Below are 17,845 nucleotides of genomic sequence, written 5' to 3' on the forward strand. Positions count from 1 at the left end.
ATTCATGTCTCTTTAAAATATTTGGAAATTTAAGAGATTACAGATTTTAGAATATCTGATGGATTGATTGCATCAATATATCTGAACATATATGTAGTTTAAGGTCCAGAGGTGATGTTGATGTTGACTTGGGTGAGAACCCAAATAGGATCTCACATTATCCTCTATGTGGTGAGGATAGGATAATTCCCCACAATTAGATGTGTACGTTTTGGATTGGCTTTTCTGTCTAACCGGAAGTGGAATCCTACACATCGATCACATGGGATGTTTGATGAAGCCTGCAGAAGACAGGTGACTTCAGATGACCCTGTGAGCAAGCTACCTTCCCAGACTCCCCACTGGGTGACGCTACATAGATGAGGTGCCAGTTTAGCCTCTCATACTTGACTTTCGTTCTCTAGCCCTGCCTCCCATTAGCCAATCTGCAGTCTGTTGTGGGTAAATCAGTGGCCCCTTTGTCCTGCCCAGAGCTCCAGCCATTGGGCAAGATGGACGCAGGGAGTTCGACTGCCACGGACATCTCCACAGAACCACCAGGCAAGCAAGAATGGAGCTGCGGGGATCTCGGGACCTCGCACCAGAGGTGGGGAAGGCACAGCCTTTAGGGGGTCGCCCAGGGAGCCAGCAGGATGGAGGTCAAAGGCGACAGGTTTACAGTCTTGGACATCGCAGGTGCCTATGGGGGTCACAGAAGAGCTAAGAACAGGAGTGTAGACCCTCGGGGCTGGGCTCTGGCTCAGGACTGAAGGGAAGGGGCCAGGGAAGAGTTCCAACTGGGTCCCTTGGGCATGAGAGTCCTTGATCTAGGTTGGCGGGATGGCTTGGGTTGGTGGCCGCTGGGAGACTAGACCCAGTGCTCTTTAGGGGAAGACCTGCACCATTGCTCCAGCACAGCGGGTCCAGATGAGGCAGTCCATGGTGTTGAGAGTATATTGTAGAGAAGTAGAGAGGGAGAAAGTTGAGAAGTAGAGGTCGGCCATGGCCACATGGAGAGAGGAGGAAAGGGAATGGGGAGAGAGGGAGAGTAGAGTAAGAGAGCAAGAGAGTAAGGAGAGAGTGGGAAATAACCCCTTATAGTGGGCTGGGCCTACCTGGCTGTTGCCAGGTAACCATGGGGCGGGGCACACCTGGCTGTTGCCAGGTGACTGTTGGGGTGGAGTCCAGGCAGAATACCAGGGGTTTGTGGCATTGCCCTAAGTGACTGACAGCCACAGGATATCTAAGTCTCTCACCGAAACCTCAGTTTTACACAGGAGGCCTCAGGCCCATATAAACGGTGACTGACAAAGCTTCAGTCTAGACAGACTTCTGGCCCCAGGCCTACATTCTTGACCTAGCACTATGAAGTCTCCAAGCTGCCATGTTACAACTGGGTCTAGTCTAAGCTGCAATAGGGCAAGTGTGTTAGCGTCCCAGAGTGATGGGGACCAGGTGAGATGCTGGCCTGGGCTGGCTCGCATTTCCCAGACAGCAGAAAGTCGCACCCTTTCATAAGCCACAGCTGGCCCTGCATAAGCTATGTGATTTCTAATTTGAAAAACACTTTTCTTTCACCCCCAAATCCTGTCCTCATACAAGAATCACTTTCCCAGATGCCCATTGGTTTAGTAGTCCTGCATCAGGGAGTTTTTAAAGCTTTGCATAAACAGTAATGAGTTTAGTTTAGAGTTTCAGGGGTGTCTTGTCGCAGTGCACTGAGGGATGTCTGGATGGGAAATCACCTTTTCCCTTTCCTGTAATCATGTCTCATAACCCTACCCTCACCTTCACAGAGTCACCTAACTTGGGCCCAAGTGCTCTTACAAAACTCAGGGAAGTAAAGGCCCTGAGACTTCCCATTGGTGATGTCTTGTGTGGCCGTTTGTACCACAGGAAGTGGTTTAAAGATAGAAATCCAATTCCTCAGAGACACAGTAGGCACATATCAGCTGTAAGTGTCATGGGCGCACATCACATTCACACTGGAACAGCAAACATAGAGAAGCTACAGTCTTTTCAGGAGGTTTTATTGGTAAGGTTATTGCTTGGGATGCTGATTTAAGGTTTTAGAGAATGTCTAGAAATCAAGAATAGGAACAAATGCACATGGGTTTCGGACACACGGAACTCAAGGCTGGCCTAGCTGTGTCTCGTACCACAATGGAAGCCTTCCCTCCCACTGTGATGGGCAGGTGGTAGACAGGGCAAGATCTGAGTCTGTGTCCTGGCTCTGACCATGATTCCATAACTTAGGCCCCATTGGCTTCAGAATCCTCATATTTCAAAGGAGGAAGGTTATGTAGCCCAGGTAGGGCTTTTTAAAGACAAATGATCTGACCACGCATGCGCCTCCCTTCTTGGCTGTTCTGCTGATATCCTGAGAGGCTTTTCCCTTAGGGGTACTAAAAGCAAGCTGCAAACCCCCCCCCGGGAGTGCTAGCCACCTGCCTGCTTCCTGCCACTGCAAGGTCAGTAGGATGATAAGGTCACAGTGTCCTGTGACTCTGGCTCTTTAGGTGCACTGTCATTTGGGATGTACTATTACTGTGCTTAAGGTTTTAAGAACAGTCTAGCCGGGCGGTGGTGGCTCACGCCTGTAATCCCAGCACTCTGGGAGGCAGAGGCAGGCGGATTTCTGAGTTCGAGGCCAGCCTGGTCTACAGAGTGAGTTCCAGGACAGCCAGGGCTACACAGAGAAACCCTGTCTCCAAAAAAAAAAAAAAAAAAAAAAAAAAAAAAAAAAAAAAAAAAAAAAAAAAAAAAAAAGAACAGTCTAGTGTAGCAGCAAGCCAACTTGGGTCCACACAGAACTCTAGGGCAGCATATGGTTCCTGTAGGCAGAGGGGAACAGGACGAATCATTGTAGCAGGGATTACTAACCTCAGCACTCACATCCCTGAGTATTTCCAAGGATCTCAAGAGAGGTTATAAAATTCTCAAATCGGGTTTAATTGGAATTCACTTTAATATTTTTAAGTGACATATGGCACTGTAAGAACAAGAAGAAAAAGTCACAAAGTCCACAAACTCGTGAAGGTGTCAGCTCAAAAGGCTAGAAATTACTGCACTGTTGAATCGACGCTCACAGTAAACATTTTGTAACGAAGGCATGTTGAATTTGATGTCATTCATTACAGGGCAGAGGGTTTTTTTCTTGTTTGGTCACGTGTTTTCATTTAAGAAATATTTAAAAATGGTATTTACCTTTTATTTCAATACATCCACTGTGCATCTCCAAAAACAGCAGCTTTTCAAAGAAATCAACCAGAATTGTAAACACAAGATACAACGCTCTGATTCCCTACAGTCAGTTTCACAATCTACATACTGTACATTCATAGGTGGGGCTCAGCCGGTCTCCCACTTCATTTCTATAATTACACAAACATAATAAATACATCTGATTTTAAAGGTCACTTAAATGAGCCGTGGTTGACAGTGCAGTACCATTCAAGTGCAAAAGTAACCATTTGCTTAACTGTTCCCATAATTCCAAGCTCTGTTTTTGTGGTAAAGCTAGACATCCAGGTGTAGAATGTTTCCTCCAGATGTAGGGGCAGGCAGAACTGTCATGCAGAAGCCTTCGCTGTACAGGCGATCCTGTCTCCTAGGTTAGAGGCTTCCGTTTTGAACCATTCTCATGTTCCTGCACAAAATGACTGACACTTGTGCAGCCACAGCGGCAGCCCCCTTCCACAGGCAGCCCCAGGCCTTACAGCCTCTGCCTTCCTTCTAGGAACAAGTTCTACACGCAAGCACCCAGACAGCCTCTGTCTGTGGTGGTAACTGGTGTAGTTTGTAGCCCAAAGGTTTTCAGTGTATGACTATGGTTTCAGGGAGAAGAAGATACTAAGATTCATTTCTTAAGTCTTTAGAAAATCATTCTTATTCCCAGAATTCCCATTCCTGGCTTCCTACTTAGTTCTTCACAAACAAAACAGACCTACTATTTTTAGTTTGTATTTAGTTTTAATTTAAGTTTTAAACATCATGTCCCTCCCCCAGGCACTTAAAACCTAACCTGCTCTTTGTAAATAGTACTCTTTAGCTTAACACTTAGGAATCCAATGGGTTATTTTTTTTTATTCCATTAGCTAATTAGAGCCCAAGTCACTGTAAAATACAGCAACAGAGGCTGCAATAGAAGGATCTGCTTAGAAAAGCCTTGTCTGTCGTGGCTGAGGATACTGAGCTGGTTGGATTCTTTGAAAGATTCTCTTTCTTCTGCTTGTCTTCACAGCCCGTTGCAACAGAGACATTTTAAAGCTCAGCTCCGTGTGCAGGAGTCAGGAAGCGCTTTGCTTCCCACGGAACTATGCTCACTATATACTATATGCATATAAAAATATACTTGCTAGAGATGTACAAAGTTCAGTGAAACTTTGAACTTTTCTAAACAACAGAAAAGCATCTGGTTCCCTTTTCAGTATGTTTTATAATTTTAAACTGCTTTGCTTCAAGACAAATAAAACTATAGATATACTTTTTTTTCCTTCTCACTTTTTACTAAGAACCCAATATTTAGAATAAATAATCAGAAGAGGGAGATAAAGTCCTTGTTCACCTTGATGGCCTTTCATTCACCCGACTTGCTGTGAGTTCTGCTTCTCCCTGCTTTCGCCCTGGTGAAGTCAGGTCAGACTTAACCAACCAAGAGCAGGGCTCCTTCTCAGCAATGTTCTGTGTTTCTACAGGACTGGGGATGTCTCTGGTTTCCTGCCAACATGTACTCACAGGTGCCTGTGTGTGTGTGTGTGTGTGTGTGTGTGTGTGTGTGTGTGTTCCACAGTAATGAGTTTAGATATTTAGAAGCATATGCATTGTAGTGGCCCGCCTTGCAGAGGTGTGGTCAGGGTTGGGGCCTTGCCCTCTGTCCTGGCCGAGGTGCCTAGTGCCATGCAGGGTATGAAATGACCCTCAGTGCTCCCCCACAGTGGGCTGAGCCTGCTTCTCTCCACTCTCCTGTCCATGTGGGGTAGCACTGGGGTGAGCAGGGCTGGACTGTGTTTGAGATGCTGCTGTGTCAGGGGATGGTTGGTTTCTGGGTGAGTCAGAGTGAATTTCACGTGGGGCGCGCTGGGCTCCACCAACTGGAGAGACTTCTCGGTTCTCAGTGGTCCCCTGGAAGGAAACACAGATGGTCCATGGTGTTTGAGAAAGAATAAATCCAACCATTATACATATTTTCACACAGCAAATGTGTGGTGAGCTCTCAAAAAGTCCACTTCAGGGACCAACGCATAAAGGAATAGGATAGACATCTTACCTCTCATCTCCTTTCCTATGTGCTACTGCCAGAGCCGCATGAAAAACACAAACACTATAAGCAGACACACCTATGGCTAAGGGAACACTGTTATCTGTGTTCTTGTCACTGCTAGGCAAACAACTTTACATTTACATATATATCACAAATATTTACAGAGTACCCCAGCCCTGTGGCGAGTCACTGGACAAGCGCCATGGGATACCTGTATCCACTTCGAATTGGGAAGACCACAATATTGAAGAGCCAGGAGACACTGTACAGTAATCATTTAAGGTAGTTTGACAAACTTGCTTTTTCGTGTATGAAGCTTTGTTTTATTTTGAATTACGTGTGTGCATGCGTGTTGGTGATGGGGACCTGTACATGAGTGCCATTAGATCCTTTGGAGATGGAGCGCAGATGCGGTTGTGATGCTGGGTACATCCTGGATGCTGAGAACCAAACTCGGGTCCTTTACAACAGTAGCAGACAACTGTTGGGCCATCTCTGCAATCACCAGTAGTTTGTCAGTTTTTTAAAAAAGAAATTACTCTTTATTTTCCCTCTTATTTTTCCTTTTGAGTCCCTTTTTAAAGATCACATTTGTTTATTTGTTTGTTTGTTTTATTGTGGATATAAGTATACCATGGCATGGGTATGGAAGGATGAGGACAACTTGTGGGAGTTGGTTTGTCTTTCAACTCTTTGGATTCCAGGGATCAAACTCAGGGCATCAAGCTTGGTGAGAGGTCTTTTTACCAACTGTCTTGCCTGCCCTCCTCTGGGTCCTTTTAAGCTACTGTAAGTATAAAGCTGACATATTAAGAGAGTGGAAAGATTAATCTAACAAAGGAGAAGATTTATGGCTTTGGCCAAACTCTCCACAGAAGGCACATTCCTTTTCCAAAGTCAGGGTACAACTTTATTCATACAATTGCTAATTTTATCAGTACCATTTGACTTTTTTCAGGAAAGCCTTTGGGAACAAGAAAGAACATGCCTTTAGCTCCCCTAGTGAGGCCCCTCGGAAACAGACCTTACTCGGTGGCGCATCAGACAGAGCCATATGAGGCGTAGATTAACGGGTTAATTTAGCAGCTCTTTACTGCATTCCTGGTATGTGTAATGGTCCCCCTGGAATTCTGAATTATTGAGATTAGTAAACATGGTTTCTGAAAGCAAGAGCTATATATTCTGGCTACAAGTTATAGTGTGCAAAGCTGGGATAGATTTACTTTAAAGAAAAATAGGGGCTGGAGAGATGGCTCAGCAGTTAAGAGCACTGTCTGCTCTTCCGAAGGTCCTGAGTTCAAATCCCAGCAACCACATGGTGACTCACAACCATCCGTAACGAGATCTGACTCCCTCTTATGGAGTGTCTGAAGACAGCTACAGTGTACTCACATATAATAAATAAATAAATCTTTTAAAAAGATAGAACTATACATTCCTTTGTGAAGCCTTTCTGAACTCCACACAGCACATTCTCTTTCTGCGCTGCCTGGTATGCACTCCCGTGACAGAGTGGTCCCAGACCACTGAAATCCTTTGCTTACATGCCTGTTTCTCCATTCCCCATGTGTTTTGATGAACGAGGACGGAGTTACAGTGTAGGCGCCATGCTAGCCCAGCAGAGCGTTACCTGTAAAGGTTGTATCTCAGAGGCACGGCTGTCTCTCGTCAGTTGTACTAGCTCTTTAACTTGGTAGAGAGCATAGACAAAGGTCACCCAAGGGGAAGAGCTGACCCCCCAGGCCGGTTTGTTTACATCTTCCTGCTCTTCCTGGTGCTTGGTTTTCTTGGGCGGAAGTCTGGCCTCAATGCGTGGCATGACATCTTCTGTCTGTTGCTGTACCAGGTCGATGGTTGCTATGGGAACAGGACTAGAGGGAACAGGAATCCTTTCTGCCAGCATTGTCTTGTCTAGAGAGAAAAATAATGTTAAAATGACTTTCAAGTTTTCTACATTTTTAAAACAATGGTGGAGGAAAAGATAGTCCTAACATGGTAGTGCACACCTGGGACTCCATACTCCCAGTCAGTGACTGAGAGCCATGCCTGGTCTTTGTCCTATTCTGCTCAGTGAGGCTGAGACCCTCCCCTGAGGTGCTCTTACTACAGCACCTCAGGCCCCGAGACCAGGAATACTACAAGGACTGAGAGTCCAAGATGACCAGCTAGCTCTGCGATGGCACAGAGTGACCAAGAACATGAGCCTTCTATTGGCTGACACTTTTCACCAAAAGTTTTATATCACGTGACTCATATCATCTACACATTACATGTGATGTAACCTCCTTACATTATTTTTTTTTTTTTGGACTAGAGAGATGTTTTAGATGTTAAAGGATAGGCTCGCAACTAAGATGTCAAAAAATTGTGTGTGGTGTTTGTGGGAGTGACGGAGAACACACGTGAAGGCCTGAGAGGACAACTTGAGGGCATTGGTTCTCTCCTTTCACTGTGTGGGTCTCTGGGTTTGAACTCAGGTTGTCAGGCTTGGCAGCGGTGCCTCTACCTGCTGAGTTGTTTCACTGGCCTGCCTTCCCCTTTGAATGATAGCTTTAACAAAGGCCATGTCTGTCGGGAGAAGCATCCATAGACATATGTTTAATGAAGGTAAAGGTGTACAGTTTAAGAAAAGCACCCCATATTCCTGGTAGTAAATTACTACATAGCTTTATACTTATTTGCCTTAAATCTGCAATCTCTTCAGAACTGCAGGGAGGTTGGAGACTGCCACTTCCATGTATTATTACATAAAACAAAACCAAGAGCCTGCCATCAGCTCAGCAGCCAGTCTTCTTCTCATTATAGGAGGTGTGCCATCTCTACACGAGTTCACCAAGACACCACTGAGAACATGTTGCCTGCAGACCAGCTCACAGTACAGTGGGGTTTGGGGGGAACCACCAAGAATGAGGCAGGATTACAAACTCAAGGCCAATCTGGGTTATACAGAAGCCTGGCCTCAAAGCCTTAGCCTCCTACGCTCACCTCCAAAGATGAAAGGAAAGAAAATGTTCACCTTCTTCCTCGTCTGGTACTGCCAGCCACTGGATCAGGGCAAAGAGCAGGAGGATCACCAGGCACGCCATGCCAATCCCTCTGAAGGTTGCAGCAGCCCCTTGAAAGTAAGCAGAGCGGCCCAAATGGTAATTCTAGGAAATACAGCAGCCTTCCACTGTAAACAGTCTAATGCTGGGACAGAGGAAAGACAGGTTCACTGAGCAGAGTGAGCCAGTGCCCTTTTCTTAGCTGCCTGGATTAGGAGACCCCAGTGCTGGGGCTGCTCAGTGAAGGACTGTCTCTCAGCCCCATCCATCTGACGTGATCCTCAGTGCTGTCTTCATGACGCCATCTACCAGCTTGTCAAGGAACAGTGCTGTTCATCTGCAGTTGGTCAGCGGGTCTTAAATAGTGCTATAAATTTACACAACCCAGGGTACCTTGCACAGAAGAGCAAGCAATCAAAAATCCCAGAATGATCTAACTGTCTCAGCCTGTGATGCAAAGACACCACGAATAGGGAGGCCTTTCTGCGTAAGGCTGATGGATTCTGTTTCTTTCCTATTGTCCCGGCAGGTGTAGGGTACCGGACCCAACAGAAAGCATGTGAGCTTATTCATTTGTTTGGCCCCTTTGAGGTTTATGTAGCATTTCATCAGCCATTTGCCAGAAGCCTGGGCTATGACCATCTTTGCAACCTAATTTCCTGGAATTACCTAAATGGCTTTAAACATCTTCACAACCTGAGCATGTGCTTTACAATTATGATAACCATGCAATGTAAAAGGACGACAGGAATACTGGTAAAGTTGGAAAAGAAAAAAAAAAACTATTAAATGATTTTCCCCAAAGGACCAAAAGAAAAATCATTCTTACCAAAATAATTGACTAACACGCCTCCGATCATGGCACCACATCCCCTCCCCAGACCCAGATGAAGGCCTTGCAGGATTCCCTGTGCAGAAGTCCTCAGCTCCGGGGGAACAGCTGCGCTGAGGTAAGAGATGCAGGCTGCCCAGATGGCTGCGTGTGTGACACCTACGGAGGAAGGAAGAGCAGGCGGGTGTCGGTGTCTGCTCGGCACTCCTTGGATAACACTTATTTTGTGACATGAATTATTAAACCAGGGACCTATTATAATATGTAGATATACTATGCATATGTGTAAACACATGTACATATTTTATAATAAAACATACAAAATAAATATTTCATTTAAGCCACTGCAATATAATTTTTTTTTTTTTGCTTTGAGAATTTCATTCAAGCATTCAATGTACTTCTGATGGTCATTTTAACTATTTTTTTAAACATATAGTTCAGTAGCATTAGTGACAGTGACAGTGTTGTAGTAACCTTAGGCACACTCACAGCCTTGGAGCATTAGGCACACTCACAGTGTTGTAGCATTAGGCACACTCACAGTGTTGTAGCACACACACACACACACACACACACACACACACCAGAAATCTACAAGTCTCCTAACCAAAACTTTTTAAAAAATTTTTTTCTTCTAATAGTAGCAATCCAAATTGCTGTGCAAAACAGTGTCCACCATGTTTTGGCTTACAACCGTGACAAGCGGTACTGAGCACTGCCAGGTGCCACTGGCTATCTGTATATTTTTGAAGAAATATTGAGTCTTCTGCTTGGACCTACTGAAAACACACCATCCCTGGGATTAGAGGGATGTGCAGTAGAGGGGTTTGTGGGGTCTTATGTAATATTTATCCCTCAACTGAGCCTGATCTGGCCGCACATGAGCAACCTTAAAAGTAAAACCCAGAAGGATTGCACTTTTTCCAAGTAACTTAACTATATCTCAGAAGCAAATCTGTGTTTACAGGAATATAAATATATCCAGCACTGGAAAGGTGAATCTTTTTTTTTTAAGATTTATTTTTTTTATTATATGTAAGTACACTGAAGCTGTCTTCAGATACTCCAGAAGAGGGCATCAGATCTCATTACAGATGGTTGTGAGCCACCATGTGGTTGCTGGGAATTTTGAACTCAGAACCTTCAGAAGAGCAGTTGGAGCTCTTAACCACTGAACCACCTCTCCATTCCCAGGAAAGGTGAATCTTAATGCAGAGTTATCTGGACTAACTGATTAAGAAGGCCCATGAAAGAATAAACCCTATTTTACTGTGCATATCAATATATGCCTTATCATTAACTTAGAAATATTAAATCCATTTTCCTGTTTCTCATATATGTTTCAGCCATAATTTCAAGGAAGTAGATTTTATGAAGTTTGTTTGCCTTGCTTTGTCTTTGGTAGTGCTGAGGTTAAATCCAGCCTTCTTACACACAGGGCATGTATTACCACTGAACTACATTCCTGAACCAATCTTGGTTATTTTTTAACTACAAATATAGACTGAACAGTTATTAATAGCATGAAGTTAATTAATTTCCACAGATATCAAATAAACTATTTGCTTTGTCCAGTTAAACAACCGTAACATTGTAGATATTGTCAGTCTTTTCAGAATCAAATAATGCCTGGACAGAGTCCTAGTTATAAATGTTGACATAGTAGTATACAATTAGAACATTTTCATTTATATTATTAAAGATGATATTGACTTCTTTTTCAGAAGTCAATTATTGGCTATATTATTTTATGAGTAATACCAGAATAAAATTCAAAAGTATATTGAGAAACAAAATTAATTAGACTCAATAGTAAAATTCAAATAGATTCATCTTTAAGAAATGATTTCCAATGACCTAAAACCATATCAAATGGCCATAGGCTAACTTTATTGAAGACTCTGTCTAAGCTATTAGTTGCAGGATCTGTAAGTAGGGGTAGATAGGTATGGCTATGTATTTGACCGCAAGATAACATTATATTTGGGGTTGTGATTTTAGAGCACATACAAGCCCTGAATTATCCCATGTATAAGGGCTTGGTTACACACAAGAGCATTTGAATAATAATGTACACACATCTCTCTCACTGCCCCCTGCTCCCCATCCTTTCCTTTTTTCTTCCTTCCTCTTTCAAAGCTGTGTTTTCTAAGATTTTATTTGACAAGGAAATTAAAGTATTTTCCAGCTGTATAACTTCATCTAGATATTGACATTATGTTTAGAATTTGTTGGCTGGTATTGGGTGGCAGTTGTAAAAGAATCTGTACAGTTAGATTTCTGTTTGGGGGTGTTTTTACTAGATAATTGCAAACTATGTCCTTTAAATCAACTGGAGGCATTAACTGAAGGAAAAATCAGTAATGCACACCTCTAATCCCCCCACATGGATTCTGCTACAGCATAAGCTCACCCTTCTTTGGCTATTTGTCATAAATGTACTGAGGTTCCTTGGTAGTAATTGTCACCAAATAACATAGTAGATGTTTGATAAATATGCTGAGTGACAATGAATGACCCTCAAAGATCAGACAGGTATAGTCTAGTATCTCAGTCCTCCTGAGCTTTCCTGGGCTCAGTCAGGATTAGCTTTGAGGCTAATGGAATGGAACATTTCTGTACTATTCAGACTGAATGTACAAACAAGGGGGAAAGAACATTTCTTAAAAAAACATTTGGCCTGTCTTCATTTGCACCAGGGAGCCAAGGCTGTTCCACAGCCCTCTGTATACAGGTCTTGCCAGGAGAGAGCTGGTCTCCCATGAGTGCTCTCATTCCCAGGCTCAGATGTGAGATCTCCACTTTATCCCAATAACTGTCCAAAGCAGAACCGGCCAGTAGCCCACAGGGCACAGGAATAGTGGGGCAGCTGGGACAGGATACTTCAGGTCTCCACCTACACCCAGGAGCTAAGGCTGTTCCACAGCCCTCCACACCCAAACTCTGGACAGGAGAGAGCTGGTCTTGCCAGAACAGCTGACACAGGATTATAGGCCCACAGTGGGGAACAAGCTACAGACAGAGACAGTAAGACGAACTAACACCAGATATAACCAGATGGAGAAAGACAAGAACAAGAACCTTAGCAACAGAAAGTGAGGCTACGTTGCATCATCAGAACCCAGTTCTCCCACCATAGCAAGTCCTGGATTCCCCAACACATGAGAAAAGCAAGATTTGGATTTAAAATCACATCTCATGATGCTGATAGAGGACTTTGAGAAGGACATAAGTAACTCCCTTAAAGAAATATAGGATAAAAAAATAAATAAAAATAAATAAAAAAATTTAAAAAAATTAAAAAAAAAAAAGAAATATAGGATAACACAGGTAAAGAGGTAGAAGCCCTTAAAGAGGAAACACAAAAATCCTTTACAAAATTATAGGAAAACACAATCACACAGGTGAAGGAATTAAACAAAACCATCCAGGATCTAAAAATGGAAGTAGAAACAATAAGGAAATCACAAAGGGAGACAACCTTGGAGATAGAAAACCTAGGAAAGAGATCAGGAGTCATAGATGCAAGCATCATCAACAGAAGACAAGAGATACAATAAAGAATCTCAGGTGCAAAAGATACCATAGAAAACATTGACACAACAGTCAAAGAAAATGCAAAATGGCCCTAACCCAAAACATCCAGGAAATCCAGAACAAAATGAGAAGACCAAACCTAAGGATAATAGGTATAGAAGAGAGTGAAGATTCCCAACTTAAAGGGACTGTAAATATCTTCAACAAAATTATAGGAGAAAATTTCCCTAACCTAAATAAAGAGATGCCCATAAACATACAAGAAGCCTACAGAACTCCAAATAGATTAGACCAGAAAAGACATTCCTCCCATCACATAATAATCAAAATACCTAATGTACGAGAGAAAGAAAGAATATTAAAAGCAGTAAGAGCCAAAGGTCAAGTAACATGTAAAGGCAGACCTATCAGAATTATACCAGACTTCTCACCAGAGACTATGAAAGCTAGAAGATCCTGGGCAGATCTCATATAGACCCTAAGAGACCACAAATGCCAACCCAGACTACTATACCCAGCAAAAATCTCAATTACCATAGATGGAGAAACCAAGATATTCCATGACAAAAACAAATTTACACAACATCTTTCCACAGATACAGCCATTCAAAGGATAATAGATGGAAAACGCCAACAAAAAGAGGGAAACTAGACCCTAGAAAAAGCAAGAAAATAATCTTCTTTTAACAAACCAATAAGAAGAGAGCCACATAAACATAATTCCACCTCTAACAACAAAAATAACAGGAAGCAACAATCACTTTTCCTTAATCTCTCTTAATATCAATAAACTTAATCCCCAATAAAAAGACATAGACTAACCGACTGGATACGTAAACAGGACCCCACATTTTGCTGCATACAGCAAACACACCTCAGTAACAAGGACAAATACTACTTCAGAGTGAAAGGCTGCAAAACAATTTTCCAAGGAATGGTCCCAAGAAACAAGCTGGAGTAGCCACTCTAATAACAAATGAAATCAACTTTCAACCTACAGTTATCAAAAAAGATAAGAAAGGACACTTCATACACATCAAATGAAAAATCTACTAAGAAGAACTCTAAATTCTGAACATCTGTGCTCCAAATGCAAGGGTACCCACATTCATAAAAGAATCATTACTAAACCTAAAAGCACATATGGCACCTCACATAATAATAGTTGGGAGACTTCAATACCCCACTCTCATCAACAGACAGATCAGGGAAACACAAACTAAACAGAGACACAGTGAAACTATTAGAAGTTGTAAACTAAATGGATTTAACAGATATCTATAGAACATTTTATCCTAAAATGAAAGCATATACCTTCTTCTCAGCACCTCATGGTACAATTTCTCCAAAATTGACCATATAATCAATCAGTCACTAAACAGACCTCAACAGATACAAGACGACTGAAATAATCCCATGCATCCTATCAGAGCACTGTGGACTATGGCTGGTCTTGAACAACAACAAAAACCCTACATACACCTGGAAATTGAACAACATTCTACTCAACAATAACTTGGTCAAGGAAGAAATAAAGAATGAAGTTAAAGACTTTTTAGAATTTGATGAAAATCAAGACACAACATACCCAAACTTATGGGACATAATGAAAACAGTGCTATGAGGAAAACTCACAGCTCTGATGCCTCCAAAGAGAAACTGGAGACAGCATACACTAGCAGCTTGACAGCACATCTGAAAGCTCTAGAACAAAAAGAAGCAGATACACCCAAGAGGAGTAGATGGCAGGAAATAATCAACCAAGGCTGAAATCAATAATCAGGGCTGAAATCAACCAAGTAGAAACAAAAAGAACTATACTGAGAATCAACCAAACCAGGAGCTGGTTCTTTGAGAAAATCAACAAGATAGATAAACCCCTAGCCAGACAAACCAGAGGGCTCAGAAACAGTATCCAAATTAACAAAATCAGAAATGAAAATGGAGATATAACAACAGAAACTAGAAAAATTCAAAAAATCATCAGATCCTACTACAAAAGCCTATACTCAACACAACTGGAAAATCTGGACAAAATGGACAATTTTCTAGACAGATACCAGGTGCCAAATTTAAATCCGGAGCAGATAAACCATCTAGACAGTCCCATAACCCCTAAAGAAATAGAAGCAGTCATTTATAGTCTCCCAAACAAACAAACAAACAAACAAACAAACAAAAAGCTCAGGACCAGATCTTTTTAGTGCAGAATTCTATCAAACCTTCAAAGAAGACCTAATATCAATACTCTTCAAACTATTCTACAAAATACAAACAGAAGGAACACTACCCAATTCATTCTATGAAGCCAGAATTACTGATACCTAAACCACAAAAAGACCCAACAAAGAATGAGAATTTCAGACCAAATTTTCTTATATTCATAGATGCAGAAATACTCAACAAAATTATTGTAAACCAAACACATCAAAACAATCATCCATCATGATCAAGTAGGCTTCATCCCAGAGATGCAGGGATAGTTCAATATATGGAAATCCTTTACTGCAATCCACAATATAAACAAACTCAAAGGAAAAAAAAAACACATGACCATTTCAGTAGATGCTGAGAAAGCATTTGACAAAACCCAACACCCCTTCATGGCAAGTTTTGGAAAGATCAGTAATTCAAGGCCCATACCTAAATATAGTAAAATCAATATAAAACAAACCAGTAGCCAACATCATACTAAATGGAAAGAAACTGTAAGCAATCCCACTAAAATCAGGGACTAGACAAGGCTGTCCACTCTCTCCCTTCTTATTCAATATAGTAGTTGAAGTTCTAGCTAAAGCAATTAGACAACAAAAGGAGATCAAAGGGATACAAATTTGAAAGGAAGAAGTCAAAATATCACTAATTGCAGATGATGTGATAGTATACTTAAGTGACCCCAAAAATTCCACCAGAGAACTCTGAAAGACAAATCTTATGAGCCTCAGTAAGAGAGTTCTTTCTTCCACCAGGCAGACAGCAGAAGGTAACTGTAATGGCTAAGGTAATAAGACTATCATAGCAAACAAGCCTCAGACTCCTGTCTTTGCATAGTAATATTCATGCTTACATGATGCCCAATGGGCAGGAGACCAGAGGATTGGCAGCACTGCTCCGCACAGACAATCACAGTTTCAACTGCACATGGCCCTCCTTAATGCCTTGTTTCAGCATCTGAACTAGGAAAGAGGAGTGATGCCTATGGGAAGTCTCGTGGACTGGACTGAGAGGTAGTATTTCATTTCATACTGGCCAGACATAGTTAACAGAAAGGTGTGCTGGGAAAGCTGTACATACTCAAGGAAAAGCAAGCAAGGTGAAGAGCAAGGCTGCCAGAGGTAGAGCCAACAACAAAGAACTTTCTGAAGGAGGAGGAAGAAAAAAGAGGGGAAAGAAAGAGAAGGAGGAGGAGAAGAGAGAGGGAGAGGAGAGGAGGAGGTAGTGGTGGTGGTGGGAGAAAATTATAAGGTGCAATTATTGCTAAGGGTCCATGTCTCCACATTTAGCAATATACAGCACTGTCAGAATCTCGTATGGATCCATCCTGCCAGGAGCTAAACTGATTTTACTTTATGTTTAGAGTTCATTTTAAAGAAAGGCTTAGGTTTTGACTTCTCAGCTACAGACCTTGGAGAGATCGGGTGGTCAATGGTCACTGTGCCCTCCCAGAAGAAGAAAACATCTTACAGCTGCCAGAGATTCACCTTGGCAGAATGCCCGGGCTACGTGAAGAATCCCACTTGCCTTACTTCTTCCCTGCCTGTATGAGTTCCCTGAGAAAATAGTTTTTGAGGCCTTGAGCAGTTCATTAGTCTTGGCCTCATTCTTCGCGTTTCCTGTCTCTGTTTCTCTGCCCTTCTCTTCTAGGGTCCCCTGTTGAAAACCCCCGAGGGCCGGGGCACATCCATCAGTATCTTGCTATGTGATGGACAGCATGTTAGACAAAAGACAAAAGATGGCCCCAGTTATCACAGCTCATGGTGTGCCACACAGCAGTGAGGACAGGATTTACCTGAAAGAAGAGCCCATCAATGTCCTTAAGAACATAGCACCCAGCACAGGGCTTCATACTTAGTAAAAGGTCAATGGCCTGAAGCTAGGCAGGCAGTGGGTCTCATGATGGAAGGTAAAGAAGGAAGTGTTTGTGGGTAAAACACACTCTGGATAAAGCAGGAGAAAATGTCCCCATGTCATATATAAACAAAAGAGGATGGGGGAAAACACTAGCTGTATTTCATTTATATACTTAAAGGAAAACACTGAGCTCTATAAAACCCAAACCAACATTTGAGAACCTCATGAATCTTACATTATGCCTCCTGTCTTTCTTAAAGCAGGTTTTGGTAGCGTCAGTGAAAACTGAATGTGTTTAATGTCAAGACTTGGCAATACTATAGTCTACTGTGTTTTTCCATGCAGTCATGAAAATGAATTCTCTCAATGTAAATAAAAATAGCACATCATCAAAGGTGTTTTGAAGACCAGTGTGCACTGACCAATTATGATTCCCACATGCTTTCGTCATGAGGCTGCAGAACCAGTTTATGGCAGGTGGAATTGCAGTTGATTCTTCTGGAAGACAGTCTTTTTTAAAATGTATTTTTATTATTTTTAATATTGTATGTGCATGTGAGTCTCTATGTAAGTGTGCCAGGTCATCAGAAGCCAGGGACATCAGATACCCTAAAGCTAGCGTTACAGGTGGTTGGGAGCCACTCGGCAGGGGTACAGAGAATCAAACGTGGATCCCCTGGAAGAGCAGCACTTACTCTTGAACATGAAGTCATTCCTACAGCTCCTAGCAAGGGACTCTTAAACTATCTTCTCCTTGACATTGGTTTTTATATATTAATAACTTTACCTTTGTATGACTGTGTTATATAATACTAACTGGACAATAATTATGGCCCTATGCTGCATTAATACTTTAGACTGATTGGTTGATTCTTGTTTATACTGTTGGTCTCTTCTAACTCCAGATTGTGAGTCTCTTGCACAAGGATGCAGAGCTCATTGGCAGGGGAAGAGGCAAAGCAAATGTTACTTTATGACTTCCAGATTATCGCAGATTTTTAAAAATTCCCTCAACTAACAAAGTTGAGTGTTGAAGTGTGTGAGCATCCCACATCAGTGTCATGACAGGCACTGCCCATGGGAAAGAAGCAACACTGGCCCAGGCTGCAGAAGTTA

The 17,845-nt window shown here is 42.2% G+C and overlaps 1 protein-coding gene across 4 annotated transcripts in view; it reads right to left on the reverse strand.

Moving 5' to 3' along the window:
- Positions 1-2,928: 2,928 nt before the first annotated feature.
- The window catches only part of Mfsd6 (major facilitator superfamily domain containing 6), a 67,844-nt gene continuing 52,927 nt past the window's right edge, over positions 2,929-17,845 (reverse strand). For all 4 annotated transcript variants that reach the window (XM_052192877.1, XM_052192880.1, XM_052192878.1 and 1 more), the window contains 4 exons: positions 9,116-9,277; positions 8,259-8,357; positions 6,873-7,153; positions 2,929-5,103 (listed from right to left, as the gene is read on the reverse strand). In XM_052192877.1, coding sequence (XP_052048837.1) covers positions 4,900-5,103; positions 6,873-7,153; positions 8,259-8,357; positions 9,116-9,277 — 746 coding nt within the window. In that variant the 3' untranslated portion in view covers positions 2,929-4,899. The remainder of the gene's footprint in view (positions 5,104-6,872; positions 7,154-8,258; positions 8,358-9,115; positions 9,278-17,845) is intronic.

The sequence above is a fragment of the Apodemus sylvaticus genome, chromosome 9, assembly GCF_947179515.1.
Source record: "Apodemus sylvaticus chromosome 9, mApoSyl1.1, whole genome shotgun sequence".
Classification (NCBI taxonomy): Eukaryota; Metazoa; Chordata; class Mammalia; order Rodentia; family Muridae; genus Apodemus; species Apodemus sylvaticus.